This window comes from Lycorma delicatula, chromosome 1 (genome assembly GCF_047948215.1).
Source record: "Lycorma delicatula isolate Av1 chromosome 1, ASM4794821v1, whole genome shotgun sequence".
NCBI classification, from domain to species: Eukaryota; Metazoa; Arthropoda; class Insecta; order Hemiptera; family Fulgoridae; genus Lycorma; species Lycorma delicatula.
In genome coordinates this window covers 221,252,670-221,270,333 of record NC_134455.1, presented here as the reverse complement: position 1 = coordinate 221,270,333, position 17,664 = coordinate 221,252,670, and the positions used below count along the sequence as shown (strand labels likewise).

At 28.2% G+C, this 17,664-nt stretch overlaps 1 protein-coding gene across 4 annotated transcripts in view; it reads left to right on the top strand.

Annotated features, from left to right (window-relative positions):
- The window catches only part of Got1 (Glutamate oxaloacetate transaminase 1), a 59,297-nt gene that overhangs the window by 9,165 nt on the left and 32,468 nt on the right, over window positions 1–17,664 (top strand). For all 4 annotated transcript variants that reach the window (XM_075373080.1, XM_075373073.1, XM_075373063.1 and 1 more), the window contains exon 2: window positions 978–1,159. In XM_075373080.1, coding sequence (XP_075229195.1) covers window positions 978–1,159 — 182 coding nt within the window. The remainder of the gene's footprint in view (window positions 1–977; window positions 1,160–17,664) is intronic.

Below are 17,664 nucleotides of genomic sequence, written 5' to 3'. Positions count from 1 at the left end.
GAATATGTGTCAACAAATCAGTTATTTTGTTGTGATTAAATATAAATGATTAATGATATGTTGTTATAAGTAGGTAAGGACTTACAAAATGTATAACATATTTCTGCTACCTTTTTTTCTTCAGTAACTATAGGATGTTGCCCAAATTACAGCTACAGTACTATGGTTATGAGTTTAATTATTACCCAATAGAGATCTGCAGATGTTCCTCTAATACTGATATATTTTTGCATCATTTCATTTCTCATTCCAATTAAAAAAATAGATTATTATGGTTTATGTATTGTCAATATTTTCTTAAAATTTTGTGAATGAGAATGATTTTTTTCCAGTGTGTCCCCGTTATTTGGCTTTTTTAAGTTTGATAAGTCTGATTTTTAAGTTTGGTATATATGTTCTAAGCTAGAACTCAAAATACTTAATGGGTACATTGTCGATCAGTGTTTTTTTCTCCATTAGATCTCCAATTACTGTTGACCAATTTTAAAGAAAATAAATAACGATTACTTGATTTTCTAACCTGAGTTTTTTAATCTTGTTATCCAGTTGACTCTAAGATTGTTATTTACATTAGTGGGACTAAGTAAGTTGATTGATTAACTTGGGTATGCATTTCTGATTAGTCCGGTTGCTCATATCAGCAGCAGAATACAGATAATTTGATTTTATATAGTGGCACTCTGGTTGTGGTTCTTATGTGCAATATTGTGATTGATGATAAGGACTGATTTTACATTAGTTTACTTTATCAGTAATGTATGTCGGGACAGTTATTAATCATTTGTTTCTTTTTCTTAATGGAAAATACTTTTATTTACTTCATGTTTGTGTACATATATTTTGACCATATCTGTATAAAGTAATGCCTTTTTAATGTAACCTTTTTGTTATTTTACTTACAAACACCATATTTTGTATTTTATTATATTAATACAATTGTCAATTGAAATTTAAAAATATCTAGAAATGTTTTTCAGCTTACAGGACTGATGAAGGAAAACCTTGGGTACTCCCAGTGGTTAGAAAAGCTGAAAAATTATTAGTTGAAGATGAATCTTTGAATAAAGAATACCTTCCTGTATTAGGACTTGATGATTTCTCTAGTGGCTCAACTCGAATGGTTCTTGGAGGTGACAGTAAAGCAATTGCTGAAGGTCGGGTGAGTATTAAATTTTAAAAACAATTTTTTGTAGCATATCTTAAAATAAAATGTTAAGTATTTTTTTTTTTGTATATGCGCTTACACATACACACACACATCATCATCATCATCACAGGGTGAGCCCATGCACACATCTTGTAAAGATTCTGGCTTTTTGCTTTTGAATTTTAATACTAAATAATTTTAGTTTGTTTTCATTTAATGAGTCTTATGAATAAAAGGTATTGTTACTGATAGATATTGATTATTTGCTTTTTATTCTATTTTTAGGCTGTTGGTCTATTAAAATTATTATCTTAAATAAAAAGTTAATATTGAACTATATTATCTGTATTATTCCATTGTTTACTATTAGTTCCCTTTATTCCATTGCTGTATTTGTAGCTACAAACATACCTGATTACTTTATCCAATAGTTATTAAATATAGTTATATATATATATATATATGTATTACTAATATATTAGTAAATTATGATAAATTGAGTTCACTGAGTTTTAATGGTGTGTGCTTTTAAGAATTATTTCTTAATTGAACAAAATAATTATTGTTTTTGTATAATAATCATGATCAAAAAATGTAAAAAGAGATACTATAAAATTAAAATAGAAAAATAAAATTTTAATAAAGCATTAAATATCCAGCAAAGCATGTTATTTTTATGCATACTCATCAAGAGCATAATTTTAGGTGCTATCTTAAGTTTTTCTGGTCCAAGAACTTCCTGTCTTCCAAATCATGTGATAATTCCATTTTCTTATTTAAATTTTCTTTGTAATGATTCTTTTCAATTTTTGTGTCCAAACTAATGGAGTTTTTGTTTGACCTTCGTATTCTTTTAAGTAAAAATGCAATCCTGACAGGTTCATTATCTTAGTTTCCTTACCTTGTAGAAAGTACTCCTTCTGCAATATGCTTGTCTAATGAAATGATGAGTTTGAACATTAAAATCACGTTTTTGTACTCTGTAAAAAAGATGTGTCCCTCAATTCTTTTTGATGTTTTTCCCCTTTAGCATTATTTAATACCACTGCATAATTTCCTTATATCTTTTTGGCATCTCCTTTGTCTTCACTGCAAAAAAAAGTCCATTTTAATTTCATCATTCCTATTCTTGAAGACAAAATTTATTGTGCGTTCTGTTTCTTTTATTTCATTTAGTTCTACTCTTTTTTTTTAGAGAACACATATGTTTGCTTCTTAGACAAATAAAAAGTATTAAACATTTGTTGTGCTTCTTCATTACTTCTTAAATTCTGGATCAAAGAACCAGAAAACTTCTTTGATCAGTGTCTTATTTCCTTTTTTTATTATTACTTTTTTTTTAAAGTTTTTTTTGTATTTTCTTATTTCCATCAATTTGTCTGAAATTAAGTTCATTACAGATTCTATGATACAGGTTTTAAATGTATTGTGACCATTTACGTTTATTTACATTGTTTTTAAAAAAAAATCTTTTCTATATTTTTCAAATTTTTGTATAACTTTTTGTCAAAGTTTTGTATAACTTAATTGCCAAAAACGATTGTCAAATAGTAGTAATGTACGAGGGTGAATCAAATATACATGTTAATTTTTTTTTTTTTATAAATTTATTGATTAATAATATACTCATTTCTGTGTATAGTCTCCTGCTCGATCTACACACTTTTGCCAGCAATTTGGAAGCTTGAATATTCCTTGTTCATAAAAAGTTTGAGGACATTATATTACATTATTGTACATATACATTACATATTCTATACATCTACGTAAGCATCTATGTGCGCGCGCACACACACACACACACACACACAGTGATAGAGGTGAGAAGGGGTGGATGAGAGAGAAAGTATTCATTGTTGAACACTGAAAAATGCTTACTGATGTAATTAGTAAATTGGTAAGTATTTTTCATTGAAAAAAATAAAATTTCAAACAAAAGGTATTGGAAGGGTAATGGTAAACAATTAAAGGACCTGTTTAGTTCTTGGAAAGACATGTTCTTCTTCAAACATCTCAGCAAGTAGTTTTTGTAAAGTCTGATAACAGACTCTTCATTTTAGTAGAAAAGCAAGTGATCGTGCCTTGGTAGTCAAAATGAAGTTGTAATGATATATTTTGGTATAAATGTATGGCATATTCTGGGGATGGGGTATATTTAACCTACTCTTAGGTTGAGGTTCACAGGCAATATGCTTGTGCTTGTGTATTGCTTCATAAGTTGGACTCAATTCTTTCCTTTAATACTGATAAATGAGTAAATGTACTGTACATATGTTGGTGCAGGGACTGAAAGCCTACGTACTAGCATTTTGTATGCATTGGCCTCTGTTACAAGCAAACTAAAAAAATTGTCATTATTTATGTCATTTGTGGTATGGTAATATATAAAAAACAGGTTTCAACATATGTAATTGTTGACTTTTATTCTAAATTATATATTGATATTGTGATCTAGGCCTGCTTCCCATTGTATAGAACTAATAACAGTAGAAGCAATCATGAATCACATGACTAGTGTGCTATTTATTAACTGTTGTAAACACAATGTGCAGTTCTAAGCAGTTTATTTATTTATTTATTTTTAATCTGCTCTAATTATTGCACTGAAGCATCGTATGTCACACGTTGCTTGTAATTATGTTATAGAAATGGTTATTATAGAAACATTTATTGCCATGTTTATTTTACTTAATGAAGTGAATAGCTGTTAGTGATTTATTTTTACTATTTGTTGTGCAGTTTTCATTTAAGGCTTTACAGTCAATTAAACTTTTAATATTTCAATAGTTATTTTCTTTTAAAATGCCCAAGTTAGGAAAAGAAAGTTAGAAAGAAAATGCCCAAGTTACAGTAGTTCATAGTCAGGCGAGGAAAATTGTATTCAATGTTTACAATTTTTTTTTTACAAAACAGTGCCAGAACTGGGGGTAGTGAGGAAACTGAAATGCTGAATACAGCTGTTCAAGCGACAAAATTATTAAAACGAATGGTCCAAAGAATTATTGCGGAAGGAAAATCAAATGAAACTGAGAAGCCATCTGTGTTTGTTTTGCTGTGAAAGTATATAAATCACCCCAGTACTGTGTGCTATTTAGATTTGTTTGACACGGATGCTTTGAGGCATTTAATAAATCTATTTTATGTAATCAAAAAATTCATTCCTACTGTGAAGAGAATTATGCGAAAATCCTGCGAAAGTGAAATTAATTTTAAAGGCAGTGAAAGGTCTTGAAGGAAAATATTATGTAAAATGGGATTTAGATGGAAAAAACAGAAAAAAACTGATAGAACGGCATGATATTAAAATGCAAATAGTTAAAATCTATGACAAATTTTCCTGTTCTGCAAAGAGGGAAGACCGATTGTACACACAGATAAAACCTACATTCACAGTAGTCATGCAACACCAAAATCGTGGATAGATACAACAAATCTTCATGAGGGACTAAGAACAACAGTGTCCAAGAGCTCACTGTTAATAATTGTTCATGCTGGCTGTAATAAAGGATTCATTAACGATGCTTTACTTGAGGCAAATAAGAAAGGAGATTATCACAAATCAATGGATTCCAAAAGTATACAAAATGGTTACAGGAGAAGTGTATCCCCAACTTGCCACCTCGATCGGTCATTTTACTAGATAATGCATCTTATCACAATGTTCTGCCATAAAAGCAGCCAAATTTTAACTCTTTAAAAAGCGATATGATAAAATGGTTAGCTGAACAATGAATTAACTAATCTCCTGCTATGACAAAGACTGAATTATGTGATATTATAAAATTACACAAAGAAAATGAAAAGAATGATATTTCTAATAGAAAATTTTCAAAAATTACAGTTCTGCAGTTGCCACCTTATCAACCTGACTTAAATTTCATTGAAATTATTTGTAGTCAACTGAAAGGGCAAGTAGCGAAAAGAAATATAACTTTTAACACGTTAGATATTCTTAAGTTAGCTGAAGAGGAATTTCATAAACTGGAGCAATGTCTGTGAGCATGTTGTCAACATTGAAAAAAAATACATTGAAGATGAACATTTATATGATGTGCACATTGACAATTTTGTGATAAATGCAAATTCAGAATCAGACACGAGCTCTTTAGAATCTACCGACGACAGCGACCTCGTAATTTGCAAGCTACAACAATAAAGTGAAATTGTATAGAACACATTTCTGTGATTTGACTACAGATGACGCTACTCCTAGGCTTGCTAGCTATAAGTTGTTTATATCTCAGGGTCCATGCTGAGATCTTAGACCTGCTTTAATAGAATTTCTTTTAGCAACTACTAGATCTGTTTCACAGCTTAATTAAGAATTTCAAAAGGTAAAATATCTCTTGATGTACTATGACTTTTGGTTTAGAGCTTACCAGCTGATTAGGTAGCTTTAGGCTTCATCTTCTTAAGATTTTCATTAATTCTAGCCATCTTCCTCTATTGATTCTTTGTATATGTGACTTTTCCTAAATTGTCAACTTTCTTCTTCAAGAAACCAAAACCTTTCCATCTTCATGCACTAATTAAAAGTATACACAGAGATTACCAAGAACACTGACTGTTAAAAAAGGGATGCGAAATTGGTTGCACATCATGTCTTAATTTCTCTATTCAAGTAACCATATCTTATTGTTCCAACTTAGCTAAATAAGTGAATTTATTAATATCTTGCAACAAGTCTGTCCATCATATTCCCTGATCAAGGATGCACATTATTTAATTTTAATTAAGTATACTGAAGAATCTGCGAATTATATTTTGCTAGATCCAGAGCTATTGTGGCATATATGGTATTCTTGGCTGATCATTGTGCTAATGAGATATTTATCTTTCTTGCAGAATATGCAAAAAATATTAAGTGATATTGACCTCGACAAGAAAATTTCTCTCAGAAAGAGAGAGAGTCCAATGAGGAGAGATACATAAGGCCACAAAATTTAAAAAGATGTTTAATTTTTTAAATTTCACATGTGTTTTATGTCCTTGTGTGTTAATGTCTTGTTTCTATGAGGAAAATATTAATTTTATTGTGTTGTTTGTTGTACCTAGTTGTTCTGAAAAATACTTTGGGTGAACAATTACATGTAATTCAAAAAGATAGTTCAAAAATTTTAATAATTTCTATGTATTGTTAATTTTAAATGTTAATTAAATTTGTGTACTTATGTTACAAAAGCGTGTTATGCCCTCTGATGCAGGTTGATTATTATTTTTCAATGAGTGTAGAAAATTATTAATACATTTCCTATTTTATTATTGTCAGATATGCTAGGAAATGATCAAGAGCAGATCTTTAAACTTTTATAAATAATAACATATTTGTTACTCCCTGGCATTTAAAATAGTGATTATTTTTAAAAATGGATAGTGCAATTGTTGCAATAAATTAAATATCATTATCATCATCATAAAGACAGTGATCATGGGTACAGTGAGACTGTATCTTTTTGGATGTAAACAGATATTAGGGTTTCCCAATATAAAGTGTAGGTATATGTACTTCTTTATTTAAGTTTTTTGAATTTCAAGTCATTGGGACTTAACCCCTGTCCTTAATACACATAAAACATGTCCATACTGCTTCTTAGGATTATTAGTTAACAGGACACAAATTCAAGGTTATAAATAAATTTCTTTTGGATCAGAGATTATTTATTGGAAAAAATAATTTCATATTTTATGATTAAATCCTATATATGAATATTACTAATGTAAATTTTGGTATTTGCTAATTTCATTGTTTATAAATATTGATTTTCTGCTTGTCTTTCTTGTTATGTTGATAATAATTAATAATGGTAGTGCATTGACAACACTAATAATTTATTCTTGCTGTTGTTTAAAGTTCTGAATTCACTAAGCAATTATGCAGCCAATTATCTGCTGCATGTCTGAATATTCTCATGTAGAGTTTATCTGTTCCCTTCTTCAACAGATTTCACTGAAAATATTTTTTTTCTTTTTTTTTTAGATATTCAAACAGTTTTTTGACACCTAACATTTTTATATCTGTACTTCCCTTTTTTTATCAATTTATTGTATGTAATATGATCCTATAAATCTGTTGTGTACTGTTTCTTATAGTTTCAATTAGTTTGCTTTTCTTTAGTCTTTTTAATATTTTTTATTGTAGTTTATAGCCTGTTCCAGTGATTCCCAAACTGTGTGCCACGACCTCTTCACTGGGGTGCAGTGAAATATTGTAAAAGCTTCATAATTAATTGAACCAAGACATTTATAATTATTAATTTAATGTTAATAAAGTAAAAAAATAATGAAGATACACGAGTTTTATTTATTTTTATCTCTTACTTACGAGTAGTCGTACTTTTACTTAGGATAAGGTGCCATGGAAAAACTTTAATTGAAAAAGGGCACTGCGACTCGGAAAAGTTTGGTAACTACAGGTTTGTTCATTGAGTGATAGTAGATCATAGGAATTCCTTTTATTAAACTACTATCTGCATTTTTATTAAATGCTATGTCGTATTTTATTTATGAAGTTGTATGTTCGATTGTGGATAAATAGTGCTCAGTGTTTTATTAGTAGTGTTCTGTGTAGTTATTCTTTTCAATTACTTTTCTGTATGCTGTCAATGTGTGGTAATTGAATTTTTGTTCCATCACAAAATGATTCTGTGAAAATTGCTTGATTCCAAGGAACTCTCTGACCATAGTACTACTTTTAAAAAATTTGCAGTTTTCCAGCTATTTGTGCTACAATTGTATAATTATGGTGCATGTATTTGTAACATATTCTTAGATTTGTAAAAATATATTAAAAATAAACGCATAGAAATTTTTACTACAGTTTTATATGTTTAATGTTTGTAAAAATGGAGATTTTATAATTAAACTATCATTTTAAAAACGTAATGTACATTTGTGTATCTTAAGTAATATTTAATCTATAGATTTCAGAAATAATCTTATCTAATAAGATTGATTTTTTTTTAATTAAATGGTTTTAAAAGTAATCTATCAAATGTATGACTATCAGAATTAAAGCATGATTAGGCACCAATAACTTTCAATTACGCCTAGTGTGATAAAATACAAATATCTTTTTATTAATTTTTTATTTACATATTTTATTTTGGAATGAAGATCAAAAAAAAGGCATACAAAATTGCTATTAGTTGTGATATTATTCTTATCATAAGATGACAGTTTTTTCTTAGATTAATTTCTTATCATAAGTGTATGCCAATATATAACATTTTTTATTTTACATTTTTTAAATACGCAAAAGTTGAACTCAAGTAACTGGTAAAAGTGAATACAAAAACAGACATATAGGAAAAGCCCTTACTGCATTTAGTTAAATTTTGTTTTTTTTTTTTTTAATAGTAGTTTGAAATTAGTACAACTGTAATTTTTATCATTGGTAGTCTTTTACTGAAGTGAAAGCACATTTGAGAGCATAAACTCTAAATAACTGAGCTCCCAGTCAAATATTTAAAAACTATCTTGTGTATGCTCTAGAACTCTTGTGTTTCTTAAAGTTTTATTAAAAGAAGCTTTGCTCAAGTCTTCTTGAATGATATATTTTTAAATGATTATGACAAATTGAGATAGATGGTCAATTCACTTTTGTGTGGAATGAAGAGAACATAAAAGCAAGATAGAGCAACATAATTGTATAACACTGGGTTTACCTTTTTTTGTATTAAACTGCATACAGATAGTTTAATACTTCATATATGCAGAGAGATTCAGGAGTAAAGGGAAAAAGGTTAAATTTGATGGTTTTTTATGTTTGTTGACCTGAAAAATTGAATAAACAGATCTCAAAACTGTTTCTTTTAGTTTTTATGATATTCAACATAAAACAGAAAAATTCAGAGACAAAAAACAAGTTTTTTTCATGTTTGAGGTGTAGTAAATAACTTTGTTATATTATTAATAAATGTTTAGATTTTATCAAACCTTGTAGAGAATTTAATTCTGAAAAAATTAATGGAATAAGGTTCATGAAAGAAAAAATCAAATTTTATTATAAAAAACAAAACACAAAAATATAGTGAATTTGTAGTAATTGAAAACAGCTGTTATTAGGACAAATACTTTCAAACCGTAAAGTATTTCATAGAATTTTTAATAATCTTCATGATGATTCTATACTTTCCCAGTGCTCATGCTTCATCTGAATGTCAGCCAGTACGTGGTGATGAAAGGGAAAACATTCCTCAGGTGGTACTGCTTAGTCCTACAATTTGCATGTGAAGAATTTCTACATGACTCAACATACCACAAAGTATAATATGGAGGACATTACATGCCCTTGCCAGATGACTGCAGTTTTTCATTGTTTAACAATAATTATCACTTAATTCTGTTCATATTATTCTCATACAAGCTACTTTTATCCATAATGACATAAACAACACAAGGAATTCACCTTTGTGGTCTGAAGAAAAGACCCACATGCTGTAGTCGAATTAGATTTCCAGCAACAATCTTTTATGAACATTTGGTGTGGCATGATTGACAATTAGTTAATAGGCCTTTTCATACTAGAACATGTCATATCGTTTTTGAACTCGTAACTCAATAACAAAATGTTTTCAAGCATATGTTTGCATGAACTTTTATCCTTATTTCAGCTTTAGAATCAGTTCTCAAATTATTTCCCTTTAATTCTGACATTCTGTATATATTAAAACTTTATTTTACTTTAAGTAAATTTGCTTAAACAATTAAATTGTAGTAACAGTTATGTTGAAAAGCTTTTAAAAATGGAATATCATTCACTGTTTAAAAGTAAAAGTTATAAAAAAACCTTTTCCTTTTAGCTTACAATAAGCTTCTAATTCACTGAAGTCCCTGAAGTAGTGTTTAAAAGTTTTATTTTTAAAACATTAATACTATTTGTATTTAGTTTTGTAAAATTATCTGGTTTTTATAAGTCTTACAAATAACTTCCTTAGCTAAATAATATTTTACTTAAATGTCTTGAAAGAGCGTGGAGAAATTACGGCTGAAATTAAATTTGTTAAGATTAAGTTGATTAAATTGATTAACAAATCAATTTGCAAATGAAAAAAGTTAACTTATGATGTAATGAATTTTTTAATAACTTTTGTGTAGTTAGATTTATAGTTCACTTTAGAAAAATAATATATATTGATTAACGATCATAATTGTCAAGTGCTTCAAATTATTTAGTTTTAATAGGATTTTAATTGCCATGTCCAGTACTTTAATTTTATAGTTGTATCCCAATTACTGTTTGTACTGATATGATACTTTTAAGCTGAAATAATGTTTTCAGTTTATACATTTTTTAATTTATATGATTGAATGAAGTTTGATGGCTGATTTTTATTTACTGCTTGAGTGTAATTTACTAAATATTTTATAAGGACATGAAAAAGATGGGAAAATAATTTTTAAAATATAATAAGATGTGGAAGATAATAACATTTTTCATTCTTTGTTAAAATTTAACTTATGGAGTTAGCACTAAATTAAAAATTAATAACCTGCCCTTAATCTGATGCAGACCAAAAACTAACATTTTTAAGATCTAAAAATCTATTGTTTTTCAATTTTTAGTTGCCTTTCTGTGTAATTTCTTATTTTGAAAGTTTATTTTCTTTTAAACATTTAGTTTACTTTAAATGGGTAAACAAAAACCGCTTTCTGTGTAAAAAAAATATAATTTCCTTTTTGTAAAAGAATTTATACAGCGCTTGAAATAAAGGGTTTTTTCTGAAGAATTGCTTTATCTTAAGTTTTCTTATAAATTTTATTGAAGTTATGAAGTAATTTGAATGTTAGAATGACATGGCAACAAATAACAAAAAAACTATCTTCTGATTGTGCAGTAAGTTATCAAGTTGTGAAGTTCTGATAAGTTATCAGTTTGAAACTTATCACAGGACCACCAGAGGTAATTCCTACATAAAATTAAAAAAAGTAATCATTGAAATTGGTGTATTTGGTAAATAGATTACAAAATTTACTATTTGGTAAGAGATGGTTAAAAAATAGAAAAAAAATTGTATGGATTGAATTAATTCTTTATTAATTTATATTATATTCATATTATTCATTGAAAAATCAATGAGTTGAAAATTTGTATACTTAAAGGAGCATGATAATACAGATAATGCTTAGAACAGAAGGCTCAAAAGATATAAGGCTATTCAGAAGAATATTAAAGTATTTAGATCAGATTTATTTGGACTAGCTACTACAATTAATATTTCTAATTTAGAAGCTATTTTGCAACTGCCTTTTGCCATAATACATCCATTATTAAAAGGCATCCTTAATCTGTGCATTGGTAACCATCCCCTGCAGTTCTCTTGTTGGTCCAGTTCAGATAGAAATGAGTGTGGAAAACTATTTTAAGGAAAGAACCTATGGAATTAAGAGCAGAAAAATGGAAACCATTGTACAATTTGGGTACACCCTATTTTTCATATAGGGTTTTAGCAGTTATTAATACCAGATGAAGTTGCATAGAAAATTTAGGAGCTTGTTTTAAAATTCTATAAACTTTAGCAGTTACCTTCTATAGTTCTAAAGGTGGCTGGCTGTAAGCTCATGATTTCCTTTGTTGCTTAAAAAGCAACTAGAATATTTTTTGTCATAGCCATAGAATGATAAAATTTAACAGATTACCTTCATTGGAAATGAAAAAAAAATGGCTACCTTTCAGTATTGGAAGCATCAATCTTCAACTCTCCTACACCCAGTATTTTAGGAGTCAATCAACCTTTTCCAATAAGGTGGTAAATTAAATGTAGGAATATTTACAAAATTAAATATTTTTATTATATCCTAGAATAAACTTTTTATTATTTTTTAATATGCAACTTAAATTATATACATCTGCTTCAAACTAACAAAAAAAAATCCATAAATTTATCTTTTATAAGAAAGGTTATTGTACAAAGTGTTTCAACCTTACCAAATTTTTCGGTAAAATATACTAAAATTTCAGTTAGTTTTTTAGAAAAAATAAATTATTGTAATAGCTTTATATACATATCTGTATTTAGCCCTTTTAAATTTGCTATTAAAATTTTATATACATGTTACGTATTATAACGAATAAAATAGTACAGCTACTTTCATTAATAATGGACAACTGATGGCTTCCTCAAAAAAGTGGGAAGTGAATGGTTTCTTCACAAAGCAAAATATACTGTTATTTATAGCAGTGTTTCTCAACCACTGGTCCGTAGGACTGGTGCCGGTCCGCAAGATAATGCTACCGGTCCCTGAACAAATTAGCCCACAAAAAAAAATTAAACTTTAAAAATATGAGAAAATAATGAACATTAAAAAATTCATATAACAGAATGTTCTGTACATATACATTGGCAAATACTGCTGTATGTTTAATTTATTGAATACGTTGTATTCTTTACACAATTTGCAACAATAAACTGTCCCACAATGCATGAAGTGTAAATGCGCATCTTCAATTTAATGAAAACACTGCATTTACAATTACATTTTTTATGCAGTTAACTACTAGTGTTATAGTGAAGTGGTTTACTTTTAATTATTGCAAAAACACAAATTTTTATTCCTCTTAAAATGAGTAAAAAAGAGACAAGGTAAGACATGATTTGTTTCATACTGAAAGTCCTACTGCGGGAAATTGAATTATAGAAAAATTGAGTGAAACAGAAAATGAATGTCCACCAAAAAGAAAAATAAATCTGCTTTCACAAAACGCTACAGTAATGAGTACTTGAAGTATGGATTTATACTTTGGCCGGATTCTGCGGAAGGCAATGTCATCCTATGTGCATAATATGTAAGGAAGCTGAGCATAATGATACCATCAAACCATCCAAAATGTTGCGACATTTAAAATCAAGACATCCTGAACTAGAACAGAAACCATTGGAATATTTTGAACCACAAAAACAAGAATTAATTTCCAAAAGAAAAAATGTTATCCAGTTACAAAAATTTAAATGTATAGGAAGATCTCTAGGAAATAAATTTTGTACTTTTAGCAAATTAAAAGTTACTTTGTGTTAAACCATTGCTGTACAAAATTCTACTGATATTGATGCCCTGACTACGTTCAGTGTGCTGAATTACGTTTAATTTTTTCCTGACCGGATGTTGTTCTTGCCATTCAGCAGTACATGAGAAGACTGCTGCAATGATCTAGTGGTACGTAAACATTGAAATACTGAAGCACAGATTCTGTGGCTTGGAATCCTATTAAGAAATCTTTGATGATATTCTAACTATGTAGCTCATACATTTCCATTGCGGTAACCAGAAATCAATTATTTGATTGAATTTATTTTCAGAGTATGAAAATTCTACCAAGTACGTATTGGTTTAGAACCATTAAATAGTATAGATGTTGTAACGTTTGCATCTGTTTTGGTAAAAAAATTAGCGTTCCTGCTTCCCTCATTTTTGAAGGTTTATGAATCCAGTGCAATTCCCCATTCTGTTTTTGAATGTGAAATATGTAACAGATTTTATTATACTTTTAATCCAGCTAAGTATAAAAGAACACCCTACTGCTTGACTGGCAGTCAATACATTTCATTCATGACTCGGATTTTTGCTATATGCAACTAAGTAAAATTTCTACATTTTACTAGTTTTAAACAATGCACTATGTTTGTAGCATGTCCATAAGAGTTGTCGATGTAAAACACAGGTAGCTCCTGAGTCTTAATTTCAAAACTCTCCTTTTTTTTTAATTTTAATATAGAATGGTTTTAGTTATGCATTTGTATGATATTATCCTCAAAACAGGACAAGTACAATCTAGTTACTTTATATCTGAGATAGGCTTTAAAATTATTTAATAATTAAAGTTCGAGGAGTTGATAATATTGCAAATAGTTCCTATATAACAAATAGGAATATAGTATAATTTACTACAATATAATATAGCAAATAGTTCCTTAACAACATTATCATAAACCTGGTAAACATCTGTTACTTCTTAAACAATGTAAGTAATAAAAAAAATATAATTAGATTTTAAATTACTTTTAAATATTGGATTCTACAAAATTTCCTTAGCATTACATTCAAATTCTAATATATCCATTTTACTGGATTTTAACATTTCATTGTTCAGTATAGTTAGATTTTATTATATTATCTTAATTGTTGATGATTTTATTAAACCCATTATCCATACCTTCAGTTGCTCTCAAGTCTCTGTAAGTTTGATATCTAACTTCTCTTTTTTCTTCTATCATTAGACTAAAACTTTAACAGAAATGCTTTTGTGAAGGCTAAGGTTGGTGGTCTGCTTTATTTAAATCACTGTCTTGAAAACATTTTCATGTTTATTTTGCTTTCAAAATTTTTCTCATAAATTGGCATCCTTTTATAACTTCTATTTGTTACTTGCAGTTTAATGATTGCATTATGGAATTACATTTGCGTGTAGTTTATTCTTATTTTAAATTATCTAGTATACCATCCTTATTTAAATTTTTAAGATTTCATGTCTGATGTTGGAGAACCGTGGCTTTTATTCTTTCTGATAATGAATTCCTGGTTGCTTTCCCATCTGAAGATCCAGTTGGATAACTATTGTACCTCCAGAAAATTTACTCAAGAGGATGAAATTGTGATGAAAATTTAAAAAAATAAGAAATAAGGAAAAACAATTCTTTTGAAAATACAGTTGCAGTTTTTATGATGCTTTCAATCGTACAATTGCAAAGCCTAACAAGTTAGCTTCATTTTTTTTGGAGGGGGGTTTTATTTTTTTATTTGAGTAGTGTCAGTCAGCCATCCATTAGTGGGTGGTCTCCATTTGTAAAAGAACTGTTGTCCGTCCCCTTTTAGGAATCATTTTTTTTTAAATTTCTTTACACATGTACTCACTTCCGATTGCAAATTCGGTGTGCCTATATGGTTTTCAAGTCATGAAAGTGTTAATGTAAGGAATGTGTTAGCTTATTTGCAGGCATTGTATATAGATGTCAAAGTGAAAATTGCCTATCTCTTTGGGCTTCACTTTTGAGTTGTGTATATTTATTTTCATGAAACTCATAGGATTAGTCTTGCTTTCACTCAAACTTAAGTTATATTGTATTTAAGAAATATTCTGTAAACATAATGCCTCCTAGGTTAATGAGAAAATGCCATTTTCTCATTTGAATGTATTTATAATAATAATAAAATATAATATTTATATAATTTTCTGATAAATTTGACATATTTCCGTACATTAATATTCTGCTTACAGCAGAGGGTACACAAAAGTCTACAATTTTGTTTTTTGTATAATTAGAACAACACATCTTCAAATGAATAAATAAAATATGAAAAAAGAATTGCAAAATGTATGATATCTGATGAGAAATTCTTTGAATTTTGGGTAATTTATTTAAGGGGTTGTTCACAAACAGTAAATAATATTGAAAGGCATTCAGAGTTAACAAAGAGTCCAATCCCTTAAATATTTCTAATTTTTTTATTTATTTTTATTCTCTGAAACCATATTTAGATTTTTTCCCATTAAAATGTAGTAATAAAGGATATTGTATTAAATAAAATGCTCAGCAACGATTACTGCTGTTGCCATTCCTGTGCTTTTATATGCTAAATTAGAAATATATTTGTTTACATATTTTGTTGTTTTTATGGTTTTCTTTAGAAAAGGTTTGGTATTTAATTTTATGTATAACTGCCACGGTTAGACAGTTTACAAAAAAAATATAAGTGTTTTAGGAACTGTCAGAAACGTTTTTTGAGCATTCATTGGTATTTTATTTCTATAACCATTTAATATAATGATTTTGTATATATTTCATTTTGTTTTGTTGAAGCATGTTAATGTGACCTGTCATATTCTTTATTTTGCTAATCGTGTTTATATTTCTAATTAGTAGTAATTGTATTGTAGTTATAACAGTAGTTAATAATAGTACAAGAGTGGTAATTGTAGAAATAGCAGTGAAATAACATCTGTTCTTCTGTTTAATAATTTGAACATTGATTATTACTATTTCCATTACAGAAGTACTTCAGTTTTCCACTAATGTTCAAGATTGGGACTGATGGGAGTAGAATAGGTTAGCTTAATTTTTTTTGCAATTAAAACTTAAATTATGTATTTGCTTGAAATATAACATGTGTGTGTGTTGATAACTATGTTGTTAGCTGGATAAAGTTAAGTGTATACTATTCCAATTCAGTGCATTTTCCTTGTACTTAATGCAAAATTCATTTTAATGTATAAATAAACATTAAATAATTAAAATCACTCCTTCTTTCATTTGAGATATATTCTTAATGATTGTTATATGAAATTATTTTCTATTTTTAAAATAGGTTGTATCATTAATTACAGTTTACAATTACAATTGAGTTTCATTCTCAAACTGATTATTCCTGAAACTGTGCTGCTGACTGTTAACATTGATGGGTTAATACCATTGACTGAAGAAGACTGGTGTAAGAGCATTCAATATTAGAGACTGTAAAACATTTTAAGTGAGACTTTTAAACTCACCTTTCTTTGATTGTTTTGTATTTTCTCTAACTCCTTGTCTTTCTGATTTTTATTATTGTCTATGACTAGCTTTGCATAATTACATTTCAGTATGTAAAATCATTATGTAAGTCTGAGGTATAGCATAATAAGGATTCATTCTTTAAAGAGAATCTACACTAAAAGATCTTTTGTTACATGTAGTTTTTTTTTCTGTAACGTAATATTACATTTTGTGTTTTTCATTAATGGTTATGTGTTCATTTCATTTTTGTAATTTAAGTTCTAATAACTAATAAGTTTTAAGTCTAATAATCCAAGCTTCTATTTCAAGGGTAATAGCTGTTTATTAAATGTATCTACTGTGCAAACAAACAGTTCACACAAAGTAATTTTTAGCGTACTAGTTGTTATATCTCAGCCGAAAATATTTTTGCTTAATATCTTAATTTTTGCTAAATATCTCTGCTCTATCGCCCACTTAAAAATGCAGGTATTACAAACCCATAATTTGAATCATAATTTTAGTTGATTTTTACAGAAACCATATAAAAATTTCCATTTACATAGTAAGTGACTTGATTTATTACTGGAAATGAATAAATTTTTAAGAAAACATAAATCTACATATTTATTCTCTTTTCCATAAATAACTGTTTGTACACTAGCAGTTGATTTTAGTGTGAGTGTTCTCGTAAAAATTAAATTATGATTTGTCAATTAAAAAAATAATTGAGAAAAAGATCTACATACATAAGATTCTCTAAGGATATAGATAATCTTTTCTTCAAATATTTGCCACCATCATTTAAGCATATAACTTACTGGAACTCTAACTTTTGTAGAACCTAGGCTCTAGTAGAATAACTCTGTGGCAGAATACCAGTTATTAACCCAATATGATATATACCACACACAAGCATACCATTGCTTTCAAAAGTACTAGGTGGCTAGTCAGTCTTTCATCTTTGTGAAAAGATGTAGTCATTCAGCGCCAAGTTTGAGCTGTATAAGGTGATCACAGCTCTTCTGCTTTTCATCTTAGTGTTAGTAAATT